Here is a 25,013-nt window from a genome sequence, read left to right as displayed (position 1 = left end):
GGCTAAAAGGAGAACTAAGCAGTACAGAATTCTGTGTACAGGCTTCCGTAAAAGGTTCTGTGTGTAATCTTTCCAAGTGGGTATCCTATGGAGATCTCCATTGAATTGCAGAAAGAGAGCCTTAAAAATAACCTTTTCTAATAGCAGAGGTTTTTCACATGGACGAGGCTCAATATAGTACCCGGTCATCCATACAAAAGAGCCCTTTTGGGGCAACATAGCTCAGGAGGTAAGAGCGGTTGTCTGGCAGTCGGAGGGTTGCTGGTTCGATCCCCACCCTGTGCGCGTCAAAGTGTCCCTGAGCAAGACACCTAACCCCTAACTGCTCTGGTGAATGAGAGGCATCAATTGTAAAGTGCTTTGGATAAAAGCGCTATATAAATGCAGTCCATTTAGCCCTTTAATAACCCCTCTATATTGCACTTATTCATATCCATGCCATGAAGTCTGCATAGATGTATTGTACATACATTTCTAATTCAAGATGGATAAATCACAATGGTAGCTGTGGAATCGGGAATTAATGTGGTTTATTCATGAATTTGTGTGGATGTATAGTTACATTCAATATTTAACTTTTTCATGTAGATATTACAGTAACAGTGGTGCAACATGCAATGTGCTGCAAGCACCAGATGTACTGTGTTAAGTGTTTTGTAGCGAGTTGCTAGTTCAAAACACCTGTCCCCTGGAGGCTTTTCAAAAAATTCAGAGTCTGTAAAAAATCTAAGGAATAGGAAGAAAAAAAAATCTAAATTACATCTAGATATCAGGGGCAGAATGAGAGGGAGAAAAGAATAATTATAAAAAAGAAAAATTATAAAAAAGAAAAAATAAACTCTGGGCACAGGAATGTTTCAGTTACGTTAACCACTTTAATGCTTTTTGATCCATGATTTAACAGTCTTATTAAAAACATTACAATGTTCATACATTTTCAGCTCAGTGTGTACTGATTTGTTGCTTTCACAAAGAAAATAGAGCAAAAGAGGCCATAAGGCTCCCAAAATTTCACCACAGCCGGCACTACTACTTACCTAAACTTAGCAATTGACTTTGGTTGATAAGGATTAGGAAACAGTGTTCTTTTTGTATATTCCTGTAAATGAATGTGAATGAATGAATGAATGAATACATAAATAAATAAATAAATAAATAAATTTGAACCTGTGTCTGTTCGTACACGTGTCTGTGTTTATGTGAATATATTCATGCATGTGTATGTATGTGACTGTTTTGCGTGTGTGTGTGCCTATGGATTGACCTTCGGAATGTACTGGGAACATTGACTTCAGGAAGGAGTTCATCTGCTGCACTCTGATTGGCTTCCATCCCCAGAGGGGAGGTACAAGGCAGTACTCAGACTAGCTCTTTCTAAAAACGACACAGGCCAAAGCTCGGCAATTAACTCACAGGGAAGGAGTCTGCTAAAGAAAATGGGGGGAAATTGTGCAATTTCAAGACAAACTTTGAAAATTGAGAATAAATGGCCCATCACTGCTCATCAAAAATTTATGCTTTAAATGTATATTTCAGAGTTCACATTACAAACTAAGAAGCAAATGGAGAGGTTTGTGATGGAGTGAAAAAATAGTGAGAGAGTTAGAGACCAAGAGAGAGTGACAGAGTGAGAGACAGAGAGAGAGAGACAGAGAGAGTGAGAGACAAAGAGTGAGAAACAGAGCGAGAAACAGAGAGAGAGACAGGGTTGAGTCTGAGTTGTAACAATATATACAGCCATTTGGCAATTTGGCAAACAGCAAAAACAAAGAAACCACCAAATCGAAATTAACAAGAATGGCAAGACACACAAAAAACAGAAAAAAATGAAAAAGAGAATGAGAGGCAGAGAGTGAGGCTACAGCAGCTGGAAAGCTCCAGTGTGATGCTCACCACTAGATAAGCATGCCGTCACTGTGGCTGAGCCCACAGTGCTCAGACTGTGTGGCGGGTGGGGCCAAAGCAGAGACAAGAGACAGCAGAGCCTTCAGTGATCTCACTACAGGCCCTGTGTTATATATGCGCACACACACACGCCTCCATGCATGCATGCATGCACACACGTCTGCCTAAGATGGCAAATTACCTCTCGCATGTGCACATACATACAAGCAGACACACACACACACAGGCCTGGGATATCATGACCACTTTAGATAGGAGCTGGCCCAGTCTCATGACTGCAATAGCCAATCCTGAGAGTCAGGCTACTGCAGATCCAGTGAGGGCAGAAGGATGAGGAGGGGAGGGGCCAAGTCACGCGAGGCAGGCTGGCTCCGGGTCTTCCCTTTTTGACAAGTGGAAATATGCCGAACAATCTGCTCCGATTAACAAACAGCGGAAACCATTAAAATCAGATGAAACCTTAATCACACTTCAGTCTAATTAGGCTGCTTGCTTGCTTAATATTTTAAAAACTAACAATTTAATTTTGCAATGAAGTATAATTTTCACCTAAAAATAAGTCAATAAGCACTTGAAAATTAACCTCTGGGATGTGTTTAATTGTATGTGCCAAATGCACTCTGAGCCAGTTTCCCTCACCACACAAGAGAATAGGGAAATATTTCCCTGATCACTTAATGGTGCTTAATTACCAAAAAAAATGGAGATCTCTTCACAAAAACAAATGAGCCAAATGCTTAAACGGCTGACGGTTGAAAGGGCCCTTTATGCCCATGCTTTTCACTTTTTTTTTTTTTTTTTAATTATTAGAAAGCTTTCATTAAGCAAGGAGAAAAGGTGTGTGTGTTAACTATTAAGTGAAAGCCTAGCTTACACCTGAACTGTGAAATGGTAAATAAAGCCATTCACAGCAAAACCAGCGGTGGCATTGTCCATTCCACCAGTTCAGAAACCATTCGTCGCTCCAACAGAAACACAGCGCCGTGCGTCTTTCTCCTCTTCTGTGTCTCTCTCTCTCCGTCCCTCCAGCGCTCTGAATTCCCACAATCCCCCGTGCCTCCTCTCGGCTGTCACTTCGGCCTGTGCGCTCATTTATAACAGGTCACTGACACACAAGGGGCATTTAAAAGGACAAAGTGCCCTGGCTCTGTTTCAGCAGCGGTCACCCAGACCCAGACCCAACCCCGGCACAGTGTCCCCTACGGCAGGAGAGAAACGGAGTCAGCCGCCATGCCTTCAACACCTTTATGTCCACTCGTAACTCGTAACACCCTTACTGAACGGTCCTACTCTGGTGATATTACAACCGTTAACATCAAACGGCCAGCTAAAAACCTTTCAAATTACAGCAATGCGAGACAAAATGGCAGCACGTACATTCTCAGCGTTAGCTTGAGTGCAGTCCATCAGAAGCCTTTCACTAGTGAAAGCCCAGAATGAACACACTGCTCAATTCTTATTGAAAACAGCAGAGAGAGAGAGAGAGAAAGAGAGAGCACTACAATTTGGATGCGCAGTGACGGTTTAAGACCATTAAAACCTTCTCGGTTTTAAACAGCCGCGCCTGACGCAGCGACGCGTTTTGCTTCCTCCCATGGGCTCAGATGGACAGATGAAGATTAAACGTGAGGTAGGGCTGTTCAGTCTGAGTGCAGCCGAAATCGCTCACGGCCTCAGCTGTAATTACACTGTAGATGAAGATCAGCCATGAATATTTGAAAAGGGGATTACAAAGGGGGGAAAAAAAACAACCATGAAATTACCCCTCAAGCGCATTCCACAAGAGTGCGAAACAACTTACGCACTGTCCCACCCTCCATCCCCCACTTGTTCGCCTGCTATTATTGGTCGATGTTCCCGAGCCGAAAGACAAAGTGAGACTGAATCGCTCGTAGCCGTCGAGTACCTGCGCAGCAATGGCGGGCTGCCGCGCGATCGCGCCCGCTTTGGCTTCTCGCCAGGGCGGTAATGGCGGGACCATTCTGGAGATTACATATGCTTTATTGTCATTGTAATACCTTCCTCTGTTTCGTGAGTCCTCACAATGAATAAGAAACAGGCAGAGTAAATGAAAGACTGTGTGTTCGTTCAGGAGCGTGGTGCGGGCCGGCTGGCCTCCTAACGCTGCAACGCTGTCAACACAGGGATGAATCCAGTCCTGTCATTCTAGCTGAAGCTAGGCTTTGGTAAATCCTCTGAAGCACAAGCCTTTAACTGTACAACCGAGAGACCGGTGAGTGGTGGGGAAATATGGTGGCACGGTCACCAAAGGGACTCTTTCATGCTTTCATGTCCCAGACGTTCGCTTTGACGTTAAAGCTTTAGTTTCAAACGGAGATTGAGTTTTTTTTTTTCCCCGCCATCCCTCACTGACAGATGGGAGGAACTGGAGACAACTACATTCTGACAAAAAAAATAGATCATTGTTTTCACATAAAACAAAATTAGATTGTAGCCTCATCTTTACATGTTTATTTCGAGAGTAACCTGTAAGGCGAACACTAACGAGAAAAAGACTTATCAATAAGTGATTTGACAAACCGTAGCTTCACTTTTCTGGCTCATGACCAAATGGTGACCAGGTTGGCAATAAAGAAGGATAAGTCCACCCATGCTCAGGGGATTCACTTTACTAATAATCAACGATCACTTACTACTATTGATCAATCATCACTTTGTGTATTTGGGGCTCTAACTGGCATTCAATCTTTGACCTATAACATAATTCCTAAACCTTGATAGAAGCAGTCAGATTGCAGGTTGATTCTCTTTCCAGATGCAGAGACAGAGCGTGAGAGTCTGAGATAGAGACTGCAAATTCCCTACTATATGGTGCCTTAAAACGAAATGAAAGAGCATGTTGTGATTGTGCTGTGTTTGGCCATGCTAGCCAGTGTCCCAATGCATGCATGCATGCATATTGCTGTACAGTCCCTACTAACCATGTTTTTAGGTCAATGTTCTTACTGTTAATGCAGAATTTGTCCTCATCCGATCTTCTTGGTGTAAGAACAAGCCATGAAAAATAAGATGGAATCTAAATGCAAGCCAGCCCAGTTCACTGAATGCAGTAAAAAAATCTAATGTACAAGTATCTGCAGGTAGTTAGATTGAGAATGCTAGTTCTGTATAATTTCCTCCAGGACATTAGGACCCCGCCTCTTGAAACGACCCCATTTCCACAGCAGTGCTAATAGCTAGTGCAATCCAGAGCTCATTAATTTCACACAGCTACTTCTGAGCTTCAATGGTGCTTCAGTAGTGCTTTCTCAGTTCATCAAACCTGGGATTTTGGCCTTTTTAATCCCCTTGGTCCTCATCAGGCCAGATGGGGCATGGTCAGAGTCAAGGGCACGATTATAACAGGCAGACAAAATAGATGTTAGCAGCTAATAGGAGTGTCACTTAACACAAAGGATGCAGGGTATGGGTAGGATTTAGAGTGACGTTGGGACCTGTGAGACCCAATGATAGAGACGCATATAAGGCTGCAGTCAATCTTCGGCTTTTGGCTTGATCTGGCTGTCAAAATGACCAGTGAAAGCCATGGGATCATTTAATGAAGCAGCAAGTCAGGATTTGACACTGACGCCTTGTGAAAAATAACATCTCCTACAGCACAGTGTCTGTTCCCTTCCCTGCACTGAAAGATTTGATTTCTGTTTGGGTCTGAGAGAAGACAATGAAATGGTCATCTCAGGAAGTCTTATGTTCAAACCAACTGCCTAACTTAGGGTATCAAGCAGGATGGCTGAAACTAAACATGAAGCTAAGCACCTAACCCCTTAACCTTCCGGTTCAGTAACTGTGTCTCTCTCCACCTAAACCAATGTGTGGTGAGAGTTCTGATGCCAAACTGCTGCCGTGCATCAACCATGGGTTGTAAACATTGGTGCGGGTTGAGGTGAGTTTCGCCACTTCACAGTGAAGTACTTATTAGGAAAAAGCTGCTGGGCGGTAAAGCTGCTGCCATTTCAAGCCTTGCGGGGCCTTACTGGACTCTGGGATTGATTTTGGACGTGTCTGTGCGGTGACCTATTATAACTGGCGTTTAAAAAGGCCGGCACCTCACCCCTGCAGGCTGGGGGACTGAGCGTCTGAGAGGAATTACAACTACAAGTTGAAACAAACCTTTCAGTCGCTACGGGGGATTCCTTCAGACTTCGAATGCCAGCCCGCCTCCCCTTTGAAAAGGGAGCTCAATTGAAATGAGGGTGGTAGTGTCCTTCCTGTTTTCTGAGCGATGACCGTGAGGGACAGAGATGGGCTAAATGCTCATAACCCCACTGTGAAAGGTCACAAGAGCCAATCCCCAGAACCAAAGTCAGCAATTAACAAAAAAGATCCCAATGGGATCATATCATGACCAAGACTTTAAAAATAACTCGCAATTCTGGGCATCACTGTGCTGCGTGGGCAGACCAAAATAGCAACTAAGGAGCAACTTCTTGATAACTCCTTCTGGGCACCATGCTCTGAAATTACATATAATCTCACAAAAGTATACAAAGAAGGGCAACAAGAAGGATGCTGGGGATCAAACAATTACATTCTAAACGCGGCTTAAGGTATAATCTCTTCAGTCTCAACAAATTGAGTATAAGGGAGATTAATCCTTTACATTGTAATAGAGGTTATCCAAGTGGATTACAGAGCACAAGTGGAAGTTAGTTTAGGGTCATTTTTACACTGACACTATAAAGTTTTTTTTTTTTTTTTTCTCTGCACCCTCTAATAGAGTTGTTAATACAAGGCATAGCTTTCAGAGCTTTGTTGTAGAAACATATATCTCTAGGAGAGTAACTAGTATTAACTGTCACAAAGTGCTTGAATTGATCTATGAAATAAAAACAAAAAACCAGATTATGTCCAGGCCTGAGGACTAAATGCAAAAGGATGACCCTAGTTAAATAAACCGTTGAAGTTATATAAACAGATTCTTTGCTTGCATGTGTTCCTTATCAAAAGACTGCACTCGATGCACTGCACTCAACCAAGGAATAAAGTCACTTTCACATTGAAGTAACACACACACACACACATGCACACGCACACGCCCCCACACAATTGGCTGTATAGCTTAAATACCTGTGCTAAATATAACAAGTTAACTGTATTTTGAATTTTAAGTATTTATTAGTACATCCAGCAACAACACTACAAGAATTTCAATAAGAAATTGAATTATACTGCAATAGCCGAAATAAAAAAAATTTTTTAAAAAGAATGCCCAAAACTAAATCATCCCTGATGAACTGAAGAAAAAATATAAAACAATTACCTTGACATTAACAAATTGTGAGAGGGATGCCTAGAACCTTTAGTGACCTTGTAATCCAGGGCCAAACAGAACACATCAGTAAGTACTGTATTTGTACTCCTTATTGTTGTTACAAAAATATGTCACAATGGAAAATTTCAAAGCAAAAATAATTTTAAAATAAAATCAATTAAAAATATAATTAAAATAAAATAATTTCTTAGGTTCTGAGATCACTTGTGAGGTTTAAATTGAGGTTCAGCACTAAACAGTGTTAAATTTCATCGTGATCAAAAACGTAGAGCCATCTGTTGCAAGGCAGTCTGCAGAAAATCACAACTATCTCACTAGTGTATCTGTGTTATAAGGTAGAACCTATTCTTAGCACATAAATGTATACCTCGGCTAATTGCGGGCGATTGGAAATTACTATCAGAGATAGTACGATTGGGTATACCAAAGCATGCTGGTATTATTCAAATAAAAGGATTAAACTGGCCAGTCAGCAATCAACGTTCTCATTTTAATAGAGCAGGCCGCCATCTGTTCCACATTTGTTAATAAACAATCAAATTAAATAATTCATGACATTTAATCAAATTCCTGTTGCTAATTGTGTTTACTGTGATAGTAATATATTATATTGTTCTTTTTTTGTTTTCATACGCTTTAAATAGAATTGTTGCATGTTTGTTTATTTGTTTTTGTTTCAAAGATTTACGGGGACTTGAGGTGATGGCTGTGCACATGGTCTGTCAAAATAAAGTTTAAAAACCAGGAACGTCAAATGACACACCGACTGGATTTGGCTGACACATCCGCCGGGGTATATAGGCTACCATTTTGCATACGCAGTCGTTACCCTACTGACAATCTGAATATTTAATTCAGAATTTAAATTACTGTGTTATGGTTTCACACACGTCCTGTAATCACTTGTGTCAGATATGTTGTGTATGCTTCTTCCATTTGATTTTTTTTTTCTTTTTTGTATTCAAGAAATCTTATATTCTCCAAGTCTCGATGTTCTAGAACTGTATTGTTATTATTATTATTATTATTGAAAATCGGGGATTGGTTACATCATTGTTAAAGTTTTTATTTTTTAAAATGTATTTATGAGAACGACATTACGTAGTGAAGCGCTATGTGAAATAATCTCACGTAAAACAAACAAAAACCCTGCTTTACCTGAGAAACCAGAAAAAAATGCCACGTTTAACAAAGTTTCTGCAGTCGCGCGATAACGATATCGAATGACATAAAATTCTTAAAGAAAACAGACACCACTCTGTTTACGACGCGTTCTGGAAGCCGTGCGCAATTGCTCCTAACATTTTGAACGAGAGCAGGTGTGAGAAAGCGCAACCCGTTCAGATCCAAAAGTCATACATTATCAGAAAGGTTTTCTTTATTTCTGATCATGCATTATGACAGAATTTGTAGTTTGCTTATATATATATATATATATATATATATATACACACGGCGACATTAAATAAATGTCATTTGGGCGCTCCAAATGCATCTTCATCTCCAGACAAAGTCGCATATCGGATGTGCGTCTGGCTGTGTCTCTCCGGTTGATATCACCACCTTGTGGCGTTGCACACTGCTCCATTCAATGAGTGATGTCGCTTAATTTGTCCTACAAAGGTGACGCATAGGCTACACTGTAATCATTATAGCTACGCCAAGTGTGTGTTCATACCGACAGCCACATTACTAGTGCATGTATGCCTAATTTACTTATTCGATTAGTGGGCCTGTCTAACTGTCAGAGAAAAGGCATGCAGAATAGGTGCATCAAACGCCAGAACAATATGCAGTCATTGCAATGTGTGCATTTTACAACTATCTGACGATCGGACTATCGGGTAAGAAAACATTTCACGAAAAACAACCCGCAACGCAGGACTAAATAACCTGGCGAGTTATTGAATCGTGCCCCTTTCAAAACGCGGGCGACCGAGCAGGAGCACACATCCACTTTTTTAGATACATAAAAATGAACCAGTCAATAAAATAATAATAATAAAGATGATTTTATAATTGAAACGACAAAATGTTTAACCTATAAAGTTATTCCACGCACGCCATTTACTGGTGGTGTAATCACTGCCAATCAGGGTAAACAAGGGGAGTAAACATGTGTATTTTCTCATTTATATGACAGAATAGACACCAATATGTGACGATTAAACTCTAAGCATCCTAATACACGTAGCATTATATAGTTATAAATGCGTAAATAAATATTGATGGGTAATGCATAAAACATCAGACCAGTTTCTATCACCAACGGCTTACAAAACACTTTAAGAAGAGGACTTTTGAACAATAGTTCATTCAGCAGTGCAACAATCAGGAAAAACAAGAGACATTGTTTAAATCCTTCACTCACAAGTGACTGAATTAGAAGGGAAAAAACGTAGACTAGACTAGTTGGCTTACTGTGTGTCCCCGGGACACGTGGAGGGAACACTCAATGCTCTATTATCTGCGAATTCAACAGTGCCATTCTGTGCGCGGAACTGAAAGCACAACGTTCCCTAATTAGAGATTCGTTCGAACCCATTTCAGCAAGCTGATGAAACCAACGTGCAGACCTCCATAAAACCTTAAACACGTGTACAATGAAAAATAAGGATTGAAAGATGCATTTGTTATTCCTAGAGATATTCCTTCTTAAAGTACAATTATATGCAACCGAACAACCATTCATTTTTGGCATTTCATTGTTATGGTTCTATAGCTGATAGGATTATGAAAACTCCAGGAGACATTCAGGCACAATACGGTTTGTGCGTAACCGAATAACACGCGCGCTGTGATGCGCACGGCCAGGTAAACAACCGTGGCGCCCGAGACATTAGAACTGTCACTCACCTGACTGAGAAAAGCTCACTCCTACCACCACATAAGTCAAAAGAAAAGCGAAGTAACGCAGAAAAGAGGTAAGCTTCATTTTGGGGGGTTGTCGTAACTCCTTTGAATTCACATGTCAAGAAACGTATCCCTTTTGCTCCCAGTTGGAAATACAACAAATGCCCGTAAACGTTTCGATCCTCAAATTTTGAATAATGTTTCCTACATGTGTCTTCTTCTGGTTTATGCCTGACTTAGAAGTTCAGTTAAGAGCAGCTAATCTCCTTGACTCACTATGACTTGCCCAGAGTGCAATGTTATTCTGGTGCCATTACTCTCGTCCGAGTTCGGTACCCAGCGACGGCTCGCGAGCGAGTATTCCCTCCCTCTGCCCGACTGATTGGTCCAGATATCGCTGGTGCACCATGAGCACCGCCTTTTTGTTATACCAAGTCTGCTCTTATTGGCTCTGGAGTTGCCAAAAATAATTAAAATATCAGTTGCACTGAAAGTACCTGTCCTGGAGACTGAAGAGACAGGTAAATTATGAATTGTCAAATTACAGCTGTACCTACTATGAAAATATAATAATCATACAGTGTCAACGAATACGATCGTCAAAGTTCTGCAAGATCGTCAAGTGCATTGATAGTCAATTCTATAAATACATTTTAAAAATTAGGACGGCAAGATATAAGCGTAGTTTCGTAATGTGTGTTTCCAACGAAGTCACAGGAGAACGCACTGCACTTAAAAAAAGTTTCACACCTGTCCGATGGCACGAATGCCTCTTAGACATGCGCAGTGTACACAAACATCCAGCCCAAAAAGGTTCTGCAACGCAGAGAATACGTCCAGTAATAGCTCAAACACAACACGGGGCGTGCAGAAAACATATAGCCTTGCTTCATGTGGAAGTTTACACAACAATGTGAACTCATTCCTTAGACCCATTGTTTTCTGAAGCAGATATAGAGAACATATAGCAAAACTATAATGAACTACATGATAGACGGACGGTCTTCAGATTCAACTGGCATTTTGGAAATACGGACACTATTATATACCTTTATTATTCCGTAGGCTACGATATATATGGAACCCATCACTTCAAAATATTAAATACAGTATATTCCTCATTAATACATTCGTAATAATTTTAAACCAAAACAATTGGTTGTTCCTCTACTCTGTCTTAATCAATTTTCAAGACACTTAACGATGAAAACTCATTCAAAGTAAAGCACTGAAGTTTCGCGAAAAACTTCATAGGCATACATTTCAACACCAAAAATAAATGTTTAGTTTGTATTTTAAACGCCATTTGCATTAGGATTTAGTTACCAGCGTCATAATGCTAACATTTTGTCAACGCTTGTGTATTGACTGCAAAAAAAAAAAAAAAAAAAAAAAACATTAAGAACATTTCATTCTGACGGATTGAAGAAATATTGTGCCATTGCCATTTCATCACAAGGGGTAATCTAGGAACTAGCAGCAACACAAGAGCTGTTTGCGAATATTCTGACATGCAGGTGATTTATAAAATAAATTTTAAAAATCAGGCAATATTCAGATTGATCATAAAATAGTAATTTAAAAAAGCAATTTTGTTGAAGTAAATAATAACACTTAAAACAAAGCTCTCACCATGATTCTCCAAAAAGAAGTCACATCACAATATCTCAAATACTCATAACAAGTTATGAAGCTCTTATTCTATGCATTGCATATTTCCAACTGCATGCATCAAGCACTTTAAAATATCCCTGAGTGCTGATCTCATGTCTGTGAATAGAGGAACTTATGAGTTGCAATATTAGAAAAACAGCCATAGCCAAACAGGACAGGTCAGAGGCAGTGCCAGGAATTTTGTGTAAAAATTCCAAAACAAATGGAAATTAAGACATTAGAGTTTTAAGGGTCTTATACAGAGTAATTGGTTGCATAAAAGTGTTCTTCAAGTAAGTAGCCTTTTCCAAGTTATTGTTGTTGTGAGATGGTATTCAGGAAAAAGATAGTGGGAATTGAAACCTGAGATTCAAAGCACTGTACCATGTAGCTAAATTAAAATTTCATTTGAACTTACTTCCCTTCATTGGCTCCCAATTAATAATTGAATACTGTGATGACTATAAAATTGTCTTACAAATAAAGTGTTACATGGGTTGCGACCAGCATACTTGATTGATCTAATTTCCCCACATCCTCCAAATATCAAAGGATGTGTTGCTTCTCATGCCCAAAACTGCAAAGACTTACCAGCAGGGCCTTTAGCTTCAGGGCTCACAAGTGCTTCCAGATGGTGCGAGAAGCAAAAACTGTTCGGATATTTTAAAATGATCCTTGCAGCCTGTTCATCAGTTCCCAAGAATCAAATAAGTACCCTACCGGAGTTGTGCTCTTCTTAAACTATGACCTGAACAATATCTTCTCGATGGGCCAAATGTGAAGCATATTGTGAGAACTTGTTTGTACATGCCACTATTTGAAAACAAAGCAATATACACCAAAGTGTACACTAAAATTTAACTAGATAGTTTGTTTTTAATATGTAGGGATCAAGATAGTTCTTCATAACATGCATGGCGTTTCATCGGTTTGCTTCACTTCTGAACATGTGCAAAATTCTCTCTTGCAGAATGTTCATGAAATTCACAGGACCACAGCACCATCTAGTGGAAAAAGAAGACAATACCTTCCCACCTAGTAGGATTCTGCTACAAAATGTAGTGAAGAAGGTTGAAGTGAGTAGTGTCTGTAACCAAAGAGCATTCAGGGTTACCATGGGGACTGAAGAGCACCCTTAGGGAAGGTTGACCCTGTAGTCCCTCTAGCTGCCTTCTGTTGTAATCATTCAGTCCCTTTGTAAAACAGCAGTACCAGGAAGTAGTGTCAAACAAGCCAATGATATCCATAGCTAGCTTACACCATACTCTTCTGGCAATCAAACAGGTAGCACGGGAGATGCATGATATTCTGGTGGCACAGTTTGTAGGACATGGTTACTGAAAGGAAAAGTCTCTCACGACCACAAATACAAGCCCTTCACCTGTGTCATCAACAAGGGACACATGTACATACAGCATGTACCACTTAAGACTGGGCCACATTTCACAGGAAGTTAATATTGAAGACTGCAGTTGGGAGCCAGTCTGGAGCTGGTGGTATTGAATGAAGGGCACGAATCACTGTTAATTTAGGAATGAAGTGCATCCATATGAGAACAAGTGATATGAGCAGTGTCAAACCCACAAAGCAACAGTGCAGCAAATTACTGTAATGAAAGCTCCCTCTGACCTATGATTGGCTTTAATACAGTTTAATACTGTGGCTGGTTGGGGCTGCTACATGCTGATTTCATAATCGGAGTAATGTTAAATAACTGTAATATAAATAGGATGCAAGGAGCACAAAATTGCAATTTTGCAACTTTTTCTAATTAAACTGATATAATGTATAAAGGCAGAACATCAGCTGGCTTTCCCATCTCCAAGAGGCTGAAAACCACAAAAATGGGTAAAAGTGATGCAAGAATGTTTCCATCTCGAGAGTACAATCTTGCTGTATGTTTTTATGATGATCAGTACACTGACATGCTTTTAGGGGGGAAAGGCCTAAATGCCTATGCCTGATGCAAGTTTTCTAGAAAGAAAAAAAAGCTTTCATTGTACAGTTCTGAGTCAGAAAAGGTTCAAACTAGTTTTATGTACAGTATTTCATTGATTAAATTATTATTTAATCAATGAAATACATAAGACCAGTGTGAGCCTTTTCTGTGCTTTTTTGTGCTTGTAGCATCAGTTCTTTCAAATAAGAGATATGCGAAATGAACAATATTTTATAAAAATGCTGAAAGTTGACTGCAGTTGACTTTGTGCATATGCTCACACCATCTAGTGGAAGCACCGTAGAAGAGCATCATAAAAATATAAATAATTTTTAAAATTAGAATTTCTCTGTATTTAAAAATGTAAATAAGATAAATATGCATACATATTATTTATTTCACACTTACTGAAGAATACACAAGCACTGCTAGCTACCTCATGATTCTACATGCAATTGTGCAACTTATTAGTGTTGCTTCATCCTGTCATTCATGTAAGATCAATAAGCAAAATTCTAGACAAAAACATTGTGCAATAAATGTTGAATGGATTGCTTAAGTAGAGTAGTACAAATAATTATTTTTAAATTAGCACCCTCTCTCTTTGGTATAGACTCATTTTTCCTTTTAAATAATTGCAGCAGATGTACTTGTTCTCAAAACTGACAGCAGTTTGCATTTCCAATGTTACCCTGCTACCCTATACCAAAGCCAAATTCCACAGTAGTCAATCACTGAACAATAGGCCTATATTTATCATTTATCATATGATTTAGCTACATAGTTTCCCTCTATAAATATAGGTTTGAGGAAGGCAGTGCATATAATGATGCAGAAAACGTAATCCATGTTGAAATCACATACATTCCAAATTGCAAGTAAAATGGGGTAAAGAATTTCCAAAACAGACAATTCTGACAACTCACTGATTTGTGTGGCTATCCATTTTGGTAGCTCCACCCACACAGCAATTCCTGGATTTCTACTGGCCAGGGGAATTAAATCAAGAGTATGGTATGTGACATTTTGCCATTTCAAGCCCTGGTTCATTGGACAAACAGTAATTCTGGCCATCGATCAAACCCCTATCCAAAATAATCAACACCAGAAGTTCTGTCAGCCAGCCTTCAAAGTTTAATAAACATAAGAGATGAAATAGCTTCTAGACATGCACGCCTATGCATGCAACCTGTTGGTCTCTGTAAAATGTGCTCAATCCAGCTCTAAGTCTCTCACACTGATAAGTGTGTTGAACATCTCTGCACCTCCTTTCATGACAGACAAAATTGCACTGTGGGAGAGATGGGGGCTTGACTTTGTGGTTTTTCACAAACCGAGGCGCATGCTTTCCATCACAAGGTCTCCTTCTGTTTCTGTCTTTCTCACACTCACAGGCCTACACAAGTGCATGCATACAAATAATAGTTATAGCAAGGACAGTGCACAGGAAGCACAAGCAGAAAGAAGCAGCACAGAGAGTAATGGCATCATCCACTCCAAACTGCCATGTCTCCTAGTGAAATTATTAGATTGTTCATCAAGTAGCCTACACCTCATAAAAGAACATTTCTTTCTTTTATGGGTTTGCACTCATTTAACCTCCAGTATTTCACACAATAGAATAATATTCTATCAATGTCTTTTTCATTTTGTCTCCATGTGCTGAATAGCATTATGCAACCAATCTGGTGGTCATTCATGCACAACAAAATCCCGAGCTACATCAACCCTGGCAGTGCTTGTATGCATCCAATAGGGGCACTATGCACTCTGAGTTAGTAGTGTAACAGCCAGTGGCTTGCTTATGGCGCCCTGGAGTCTGGGCCCGAATATCTGTAAAGTGCTTTGATACACTGAAAACACTATACAAATAAAACTGAATTTAATCACTTTAATAGAGTTTATATTGCAGCATATATTACAAATCACGTACAAGAATGGGATTATATTTACGTGAGTAAAAGGAACACAGTGTTCATGTTTAGTTCGCCTACTAAATGTGGCACATCCTTTTTTCTGTGGTCGTGTTCAAGTACAAATGTGTATTGCAAACAAAAAGTACCGGTCTGCTTACTACCTAATGTCGTATTAATAACTGAAATCCATTTAAATGGCAAACGTTGATACGTTTTACTTACGGAGTGAAGTCGACGCGTCCCTTTAGGAAGTGCGAGTTGCACGTTCACTATAATGATAAAGTGAATGTTTTGAGACGCTAAAATTCAGTAATTTTCTGAGTACATTTCGTAAAATTAAATGTATGTATGTTACACGGATGATTATTTTTTTCATTGATTTTGTCCGTGCGTAGAATTGTGCGGAGTTTTACTTATATTTTTGATATGTTTGTAGCTGAGGTGAGCAGTGGCGTGCTCTGGTGTTACTGACCAAGTCACATGACTACATTTGAATTTCCAACTCAAATGTTTCTACCACAGGGGCGTACAACACCGGTGCTGGAAGCACTGGCTGCGTACTGGTTTCTGTTACAAACAATTGTCTTAGTTTTTGTTTTCTTGACAGCTCAATAAACTACTCAGTCCTGTATTTGAGCACAATTAAATCTTAGGATACACCTGCAGTCAGTATACGATTGAGATTAAAAGTAGAATAAGAAGGAGAGAGAGAGAGAGAGAGAGAGAGAGAGAGAGAGAGAGAGAGAGGAGAGAGAGAGAGGAGAGAGAGAGAGAGAGAGAGGAGAGAGAGAGAGAGAGAGAGAGAGAGAGAGAGAGAGAGAGAGAGAGAGAGAGAGAGAGAGAGAGAGAGAGAGAGAGAGAGAGAGAGAGAGAGAGAGAGAGAGAGAGAGAGAGAGAGAGAGAGAGAGAGATCAGTGGTGTGACTGCGCCCTTCCGTAATTAGCGCGGACACGGGACAGTGGGGAACCGCTAGCGCCTCTCGCCTCCGTTTTCAGCCTGCGGTTTTGCAGTTGCAGCCAATTCCCTTTTGTGCAGCTTCCATCGCCACTGATGCTACTTCGCAGAGGCCTCCAGAGAAGGTGTAGCTAGTTTTCTGAAACATGCAGCTGCGCTTCAAAGCCCATTCAACAGCTAAATAAGTATCGGTTCAGAATCGACTTGAGGCACAATGCATTAATCTTTCTCACCCCCATCTCTGTTTTTGGTTTTTCCTTTGACACTGGACATTGCACACACAGGTCCAGTCACAGCCTACGCTTTCCCCCAAATTGGATGGGGAAGCTTCTCTCATTTCCCAAGTCTACAACTGTCCCTATAATCTCCCAGCTATATTTCCATCTAGTCTACCCTTTCACCCATTAATTCTGCATCTCTGTCTCTCTCTCTCTCAGACATGATCTCTGAAATGTACAAACTAAGGGGCACCTGGGTCCTTCATTCACACTCAAGACTATACGCATAACTGTGGTAGTCATTGTAGCACTTGCTCTAGCAAATTACCCAGAAACCCGGAAAGAGCCCCCGATTCCTGGCTTCTCTTAAATTTTTTGTTATATAATTAGCATATTTTCTTCCTTCAATGACAACAGTAATCCTGTTAGTAACTGGCACCTGCTTAGGATATGCATATGTTTTCAGAAAAAAAAAATAAAAATACAATACCCTACAACACCTGGCATCCCACAATTTATTTAAACATTTAAAGCCATTTGACAGTTAAAGCCATTTGAAAGTTAATTTATACATATGAGCCAAAATAAGAAATATAAAAAAACATAAATATAAGAAACATAAATGTACTTATCCCATTATATATATTTCTGCAATGCTTTACAAGGTCACTGATCGCCAGTTATCACAAATAATCCAAAAATAATTTATAATTTATTGTATTTTCATTTCATTTTCATTATCATAACTGCAACATAGTAATATGTTCAGTTTTTTGTGTAATTCAAGTATTCACAAAAATGCTTCATTTCTTTTTCAGAATCCCAAACTTTATGGATCCTGTCTGTGGACTATATTTATACAAAGTCTACTGGGAAATAAATGAAATAAAATAACTGCCTTGTCACATATTTTTTGTTCACATTTTCTAGAAAAATAAGAGAGAAAACAGCACATTGAAGTAATTATATAGGATTGATATTGGTCTTCCTTCATCAGTTAATTTCACTCATTTTTGGAACAGCCCAAAAACAAAATCCTTATATGAGTGGCTAGGGGACTTTGCAGTGCGTGTGTGTGTGTGTGTGTGTGTGTGTGTTGCTTATGTACCATTTTTTCATATTTACAAGGCACAGTGTATGAGACCATGCCTCTAGTCCTCAGCAAAAGTCTCATCGTACCCTTTTTTGGTACAGAGATTTATAAAGAGGATGCAGAAGGTCCATTTCAAGACCAACTAAAGATGTGTTTCCAGATCAGGTCACCCCAAGTCTGTCACAGGAAAGAAGACTGTGTTCATAGCTTTGGTAAAGGAGGTGGTGAGCAAGCTTGTACTTGGCAGGGCGTCTGCCCTCCGGATGTTCAGCTGAGTGTGGCAAAATTGCCAGTCTTTGGAATGACTCAACTACAGATTTCCGTCATCTACTGCTTGATGTCACACTCCATCCAGCCCCATCTGGTGAGACAGTCACTAGCTTGCCCTCCCGTTCCCATAAGACCAGTCTTATGTAAAAAAAAAAAAGTGTTTTTCATAGACCAGTCTGCCTTATGATAACGCTCATTCCCACTTCCCCAAGAGTCCTCAGCTCTTTACTGAGAGGGCTGTACCAGGTCCTAATAGGCTGTTTTACAATCTGTGATTTTGTCCGTTGGACATCTGGTCAAGTGAAACAGATGGCCTGATATTTCTTTGGGGACATTAGCCCAACAATGTTTAAATTTGAACCCTAGAATAAAATCTATGGCGTGCCCACAAAAGGGCTAAACTGTAGCAGCCCAAGTGGGCTAAGCACATTAGTGAGCGGTATAAAAAAACTGATACAGCAGACCATTGTTAGCACATTTGCTAAATGGATATCAGCATGCAATGAGCAGAGTCCCTTTACATGTATGAGATTGTTGGAGTAGCAAAGAAGGCAAGATTTTTGCGAGAGGAAGGGCAGGGGTACCAGAGAAATTTGGACTTCAGACCGCCATACGCAGGCCCAGTGTACGTGTCGGTGGATGTTTGCACAGGCCTAGCTTCAGTGAGACTCGCACGAAGGGTGGCCCTTCCTCTGAGCGCAGTCTGTCAGCTGCTGCCCTCTACTGGAAGGTGTGCTCTCCGCGGACAATGTGTGAGGAGAATTCGTAGCGGTCCTCGCTGCGGTGGCCGCAGATGTTGCACTCCAGGGGGTCCCTGTAACCATGGCAGCCCATGTGGATAGTGAACATGACGTGGTCCAGGTAGAGCACGCGGCAGTGCCTGCAGCGGAATGCCCGCAGCTCCCGCCCCTCCCGGCTGAAAACGCGGATGCCCTCTGCGCGGTCGCTGGCTGCTTCCTGCTCACCGGGCTCCGCCGCCTCCTTCCTGTGGTGGGCGAGGCTGGATCCGGCCCAGGGGGTGTGGTTTAGACGCTGGCCCGCCCTCTCGGGAGGACTGCCGCGCTCAGAGCCCGTGGAACCCGGGCGGCTGTTGCTAGGCGACTCACCGTGGCGTGCCAGGGGGTGTTTGGGACGGACCAGGGAGGGGGGCCATTGGAGGACGGGGGTAGCTCTGGGGGCGGGGGCGGTGGGAGCGGGGCATCACGGGGCCCTAGGCTGTAATTCTGGGGAAGAGGGGGTTGATCATAGTTAAGGCTGGGTGGTGGAGGAGGGGCCGCATGGGGTCAGCACCTAGATAAGCGACGCCACTGCTGATAGTCGGGTCCATTATCTGGGCTTGCATAAGTTCCGCCTCCTTATCATACTTCAGGGCCATGTCATATGGCTGCTCGGGATAGCCATAGTGCATAAGCTTCTCACCTGCAGAGAGTACACATGAAAATATGAAAGTCAGTCTGCACATTGTAGACTAAACCCCACCCCAATACTGCAGCCAAGGGTATAATTATGGACAAAACAATAATCATCACATAATGGCATAATTGCATGTTAACAGCAAAGAGTTCAAAAGTTAACAAAAAATTAAGCACACAAATATTACATTTACAATAATCCACCTAGCACTCAACATCTCAATTAACTATCACAAGTGATAGGTATGAGGAGGAAATATGAAGACAAACTCCTCTGAGGTGCCTGATTTCTTTCTCTCCCACTTCCTTTATTTTGGCTCATAACTGGATCAGCTTGAAATGATGGCACAGTAGCTATATTGCACCATCACTAGTTATCAGTAAGATAGGGAATTTCTCCATGATTATACTGAATTCATGCTTTTTTCCCCCAGAATTTGACTTTAACAAATTGTGGGGTTTCTGATTGTTTATGCTTATTTTCTGTCTCTTTTATTTCTATTTTTTATTTTTCAAAAAGTTTTTGCATTTTTTGCATATATATTATATATTATTAATAATTACATCCACACTATTGTTTATTGCACTGTTTGGGCAAGCACAGAATCATCTAGAATATGATTATGCTGTAGCATTAAGATTTGCCTTCACTGGCCTAGCAAAACCATGAAAAACAGGCCCAGACCAGGGTTTCCAGATACTTTTGCTCATATAGTATATGATCCTTTTGGGAGGAGAAACACAAAATATTTATGGAAACTATGCAAAACCATAAAGTTGACATTTTCATTTATTTCATGTTGTCATGAGCATGATAAGCCTTACTTAGCGGTTACTAAACCTTACATTTTCCCCTTGAAATTTTCAGTAAACGCTAAAAGAAGCCGTCGGTGCTGCCGTTAAGCAGGTGATTATGTTTGGGTTAAATAGTGTGAAATAGAGTAAATAGTGTTTGGAGGACGGCTGTGAGAGCGGAAAGCCCCATTCGAGCACAGCAGCCACAGGAGTATGAAGTTTAACCCCTGAGAAACGTGGATGCGGTGAGCTGTTTTTCTCTCTTCTCAATAAGACAGAAGACAAATGTGACAGGTGTGCTAAACCACAAAATGAAAAACAGGTCTTCTCCTCTAGTCTCCTTTCTTCTTATCTCTCTCTCTCTCTCTCTCTCTCGATTTGAAACATTATCTAATGAATCATAAATGTTAATTTGAGCAAGAAAAATCTTTCAAGCAGAAATATTTTTTTCTCAGAAACTGTTCATGTTCTTTCAATTTGAATGTAATATTTTTCTGCCAAGACCTTCCACAGTTTACAATGGCTTGTTGTTCTGTGACATTCTAGCAAGCTTCTTTTTTCAACTATGAACATTTTTTGTTCTTCCTTAAATAACTCCCTGATTTTTGAGACTCAAGCCAGCACATTCTAATAATGATAGGACTTCCAGCAGAGCAAAGGTGATCATGATTTCTAAAAAAATTAATCTGAAATTCAACACTTCCACAAGGCAAAGAATGACATCATGAGAACTTACGTAAATTCCACTTTTGTTTGAATGAATACAGCTCATATGAATAGTTAGCACAATTGAATGGAAAATGTCTCGTGCACACTGCATAGCCCTGGCTCACACATAGATTGTGGAAAATGTGTTTGGTAGATTTATGTAATTGCCTGTCTCATTCAGGTGTTCATATCTTATATGGATCTGCAATTCTATGCCATTGCAAAATTTAGATATTGCCTTAGCCTCTTAGCTACATATTAGTATCACACTTGCCCTCAAACCCAGTAACTGTGCCTCTCATGGTTACCTTCAAATCTGTAAATTTGCCTTTTAATCATGTCCCTTAGCCACTATTTGAATAGATTCTGCTTTAAAACTTTTTACAGTTTTACCATCAAGTCCTATAACTCATATATAATTCAAATGCTCAAATTGAGCCACAAACAGTCATGCCAACCCTTATAGATGTGTCTATCAAAACCCCTTTAAAATGCTTTTCAAATTCACCCACAAAAATTAAAACTGGCCCCCAAATTCACCCCCAGACCCTAAAACTGTGCCCATCAGACCCACCAACAAATTTCTGAGGCGTGGTGCTCTTCCTCTTTCCCACATTGCCCTGCAGCCTCTCGATCACGGGCGGGCGGTCAAAGGACGCGATGGACACGGCGTCCATCAAGGGCTGCTGTTCCTTAAGAGACTCCTCTGCTGTTTTGTGGGTGAGAGAGGGTGTAAATTAACATGTTCATATTAGAAAGGGTAATGAGCACGTGTGGACCCAAAAGATTTTTACAATGAAGCCATTTTTTGTAGATGCTGGGTAAATACAATACTCTGATACACAGTAACTATTTTGAAAGTCATGTTTATTTGTAGTTAAGGTACAAGTACCATAATCTTAATATGACAACAGCAAGTGGCTACTGTTACTGTAAAGTTTTGAAAGTCAAACAATAGAATTAGTCTTGAGGATTTCATCTGTTCATTTTCTATCAGACCCAATGATTATCTACTGCATACCAACCTTGGTATGGTCCAGAATTTGGGGCAGAGTTTGCATTGACCCTCTGCATGTAGCTATGGCAGCGCTCCTTGTGCTCCTCCAACGACGCCCGCTGTTTGTAGCTCCGCCCACATAAGTTGCATTTGTGCGGTTTCCCCACTGTGGAAAAGAAACATTAGAATGAAACCTCCTCACATTATAAACCTCCAAATAACCTGTAAGTGAAAAATCGATTCAAAACCACACCCTATGTGGTTTCATTCATTACAAACATATTTGAGCCTTTCAAAGAAGCAGCCTACTCTGGTGATTCATAACAATCAGGAGATATAGACAACATCATGAAGACAGGACATGAGGGGAAACAACAGTGGGGCTAGAGCCCTCTGCACCAGCCTCAAACAGCCCAGTAACGCTACGCGCTGGATCTCGGCTAGACTGAGAAACAGTGGGCGTCATACATGCACTCTGACTTCATCTGAGCTGCACACGCTCCGGAAAACCTGATACAGTCAAGAGTGGGATGCTATTTACTACAACCACAGTAAAGACTCCTACAGGTGATCCCTGCCTCAGGAGCCCACACAAATGCCCAGCAATACAGCAGCACAGTAACTGAAGGAAAGTGTAGTGGATAAAATGAAGGAGTGAGCATGTACATTTTCGGCCAATGCCATTAGCAGTGGTCTCAGTCTCCAGTCAAACATTATCTATCCATGCCACTCATGGCATCTCTAGAAACAAAAAGTATGAAGTTGGTCTTTTGCATCAGACCAACAAGGCTTATGGTTTAAATATTCTTCTTTCCTGCAGATGATTTTCTTTTCCTTTCTTTTTTTTCTTCATCTATCACTATTCCCCTACCTGGAATATGTCTGACAAGGTTCACTAAGCCAGTAACCACTCATGTAGTTTCTTAGTAACAGGGAATGGTGTTCTTTTTCAATTTGTAAAGAAATGTATCTGAAAATCAGGTGCAGTCATTCTCATCGGTGATATCTCCAAAACATGATTTGTTGAAAGGATAGTGGTTTGAAAAGTAACAGGAAACTGAAAGAACAGGCAACTTCCTTTTCCTTTCCTTTCATATGTATATAGAATTACATAGTAACTTAATTAAAAACATTCATCAGCTGAAAATATACCTCAGGTTATGAAAAACATACCACAACACCATTTCACCTCTAGTTAATAAATAACACAATGCTCTGCTTTAGGAAAATAAGCCCAAAATGCTTCCATTTTTTGCTTAATGGTGGCCATTCCATAAAATATGAATGCAAAAAGTGCACATTATTTTAGAAAGTGAGTACAGTAGTTTGACATTAGTGAAATAGTTGTCCTCCCTTCCAAATTGTGCTTCACAGAATGATACAGTGGAACGATATTGTGCAGTGTGTATGTTGTATCATGTTTGTATCATTACTGTTGTCGTTATAATTTATAGTTATAGTGCTCAGTGTGAAGGTACCTTAAGATTATCCCCCAATACTGGAGTTTTGAAATTCATGAAAAGGCAACATTGAGTCATATACGCATACAATTCTCGCACTTCAGCCAACCTACAAGGTGTCATTATTGCAATTTAGTGAAATGTCTTTCCAAACAGCAGTCAGACAACTGAGCAACTGTCTTTCAGTGCGTGAAACCTGGATTTCTGCCATAAACCTGTTTACTGGGCACAACACCATACGAGAATGAGTGAGAGAAGGATGCACAGAGAAAGAAAGAGAGGAAATACATTCTTCTGCAACATTTTATAACTTCTGTCATTGCAGGTAAGCCTGTTTAGAGCCTTCCACTATTTTGAGAAAAAGGGTGAGAGGGGGACAGAGAATGGGAAAAGGGAAAAGGGGAAAGGGGGGGTGGAACGAAGGTAGATGGGAGGGAAGGAGGATGAGGGTGAGAGATCAGGAGATCAGGAGAAATGCAGGATGACAAACAAGAAAAACAGGGGCGAAGAGATGGGAGAAGAGGTGTAATGAGAGGAAGAGAAGGGTCGAGCAGAGATGGAGAGAATAAAAGCAGTCACAGAGCAGCGTTGTGTAGCAGAGCCAGAAGGCAGGTCACTTTCCAAGCATTCCCAGCTCTGAAGCGAGTTCCTGACATTCCCATCTGATGCAAATCCTGTCCAATGAAGGTGTCAGGCATGGGAGTGGGGAGGGAGATAAGAGAGGCAAAGAATCCATTGGTAGGTAGAAGAAACCGCATCTTTCCCTTTTGCTGAGGGCAAAGCAGAAAAGACAGCTAATCCAAGGACAGCAGTAGGGAGGTGGTGTCTTGAGGGAATGGTGGGAGGGGCTTGGGCAGAACAGTCACAAGATGGATGGCCTACCCGAGTGAGTGCGCAGGTGTCCGGTCAGGGCATCGCGTCGGCGGCAGGCGTAGCTGCAGAAGGGGCACTTGAAGGGTTTCTCGCCAGAGTGGAGCTTCACGTGTCTCAGCAGATTGCCCTTCTGGGTGAAGGAGACACCACACTGGCTGCAGTGGAATGGCCTCTCGTCTCCAGCTTAGACAGAAAAAGCAGTGTTCAGGTCTCCCCCAAATCTCTCACCACTGCATGAAAAAGTGCATTTACGAGGCGGTAGCAAATTCGAAAACGGACACATTTCCTGCCATGTGCTACGTGTCAATGTCGGAAACCACAGTTTTGTGTCCAGACATAATGTTGTGCACGGAGATGTTCTCGTCCACACACACTATAAATCGCCGAACAGGGCCGTCCACGTCTCAGAACACATTTCAGTGAAAATTCAGCACAGGACATGAATTAATTGGGGACATCTGAGTCCGAAAATCCCTGATCACAGACATGGCCCGGGAGTGTGCAGAAGTTTATGGAAACATGTGTTGACACAGGGAAACTACCGCTCATGACGGAAACAACCCAAATTTCACTGAAATTTAACAGGTCTTTCTTTTGTTTTTCATGCAGTGCACTATACACACACACGGGCTCCACTGATGCCCCAAAAGTGTGTCATCAGATGGGTATTCATC

At 40.9% G+C, this 25,013-nt stretch overlaps 2 protein-coding genes across 3 annotated transcripts in view; both read right to left on the bottom strand.

The window, feature by feature from the left end:
- Positions 1-10,446, bottom strand: part of LOC118214654 (receptor tyrosine-protein kinase erbB-4-like) — a 202,409-nt gene extending 191,963 nt beyond the window's left edge. For both annotated transcript variants that reach the window (XM_035394785.1, XM_035394786.1), the window contains exon 1: positions 10,055-10,446. In XM_035394785.1, coding sequence (XP_035250676.1) covers positions 10,055-10,133 — 79 coding nt within the window. In that variant the 5' untranslated portion in view covers positions 10,134-10,446. The remainder of the gene's footprint in view (positions 1-10,054) is intronic.
- Positions 10,447-17,232: 6,786 nt separating this feature from the next.
- The window catches only part of LOC118214377 (zinc finger protein Helios-like), an 8,498-nt gene continuing 717 nt past the window's right edge, over positions 17,233-25,013 (bottom strand). Inside the window, 6 exon segments of the mRNA XM_035394287.1 lie at positions 17,233-19,233; positions 19,236-19,322; positions 19,325-19,513; positions 21,584-21,718; positions 22,035-22,172; positions 24,349-24,522. Coding sequence (XP_035250178.1) covers positions 18,815-19,233; positions 19,236-19,322; positions 19,325-19,513; positions 21,584-21,718; positions 22,035-22,172; positions 24,349-24,522 — 1,142 coding nt within the window. The 3' untranslated portion in view covers positions 17,233-18,814.

Source organism: Anguilla anguilla, chromosome 15, assembly GCF_013347855.1.
Source record: "Anguilla anguilla isolate fAngAng1 chromosome 15, fAngAng1.pri, whole genome shotgun sequence".
NCBI classification, from domain to species: Eukaryota; Metazoa; Chordata; class Actinopteri; order Anguilliformes; family Anguillidae; genus Anguilla; species Anguilla anguilla.
This window is presented reverse-complemented; position numbering and strand designations above follow the sequence as displayed.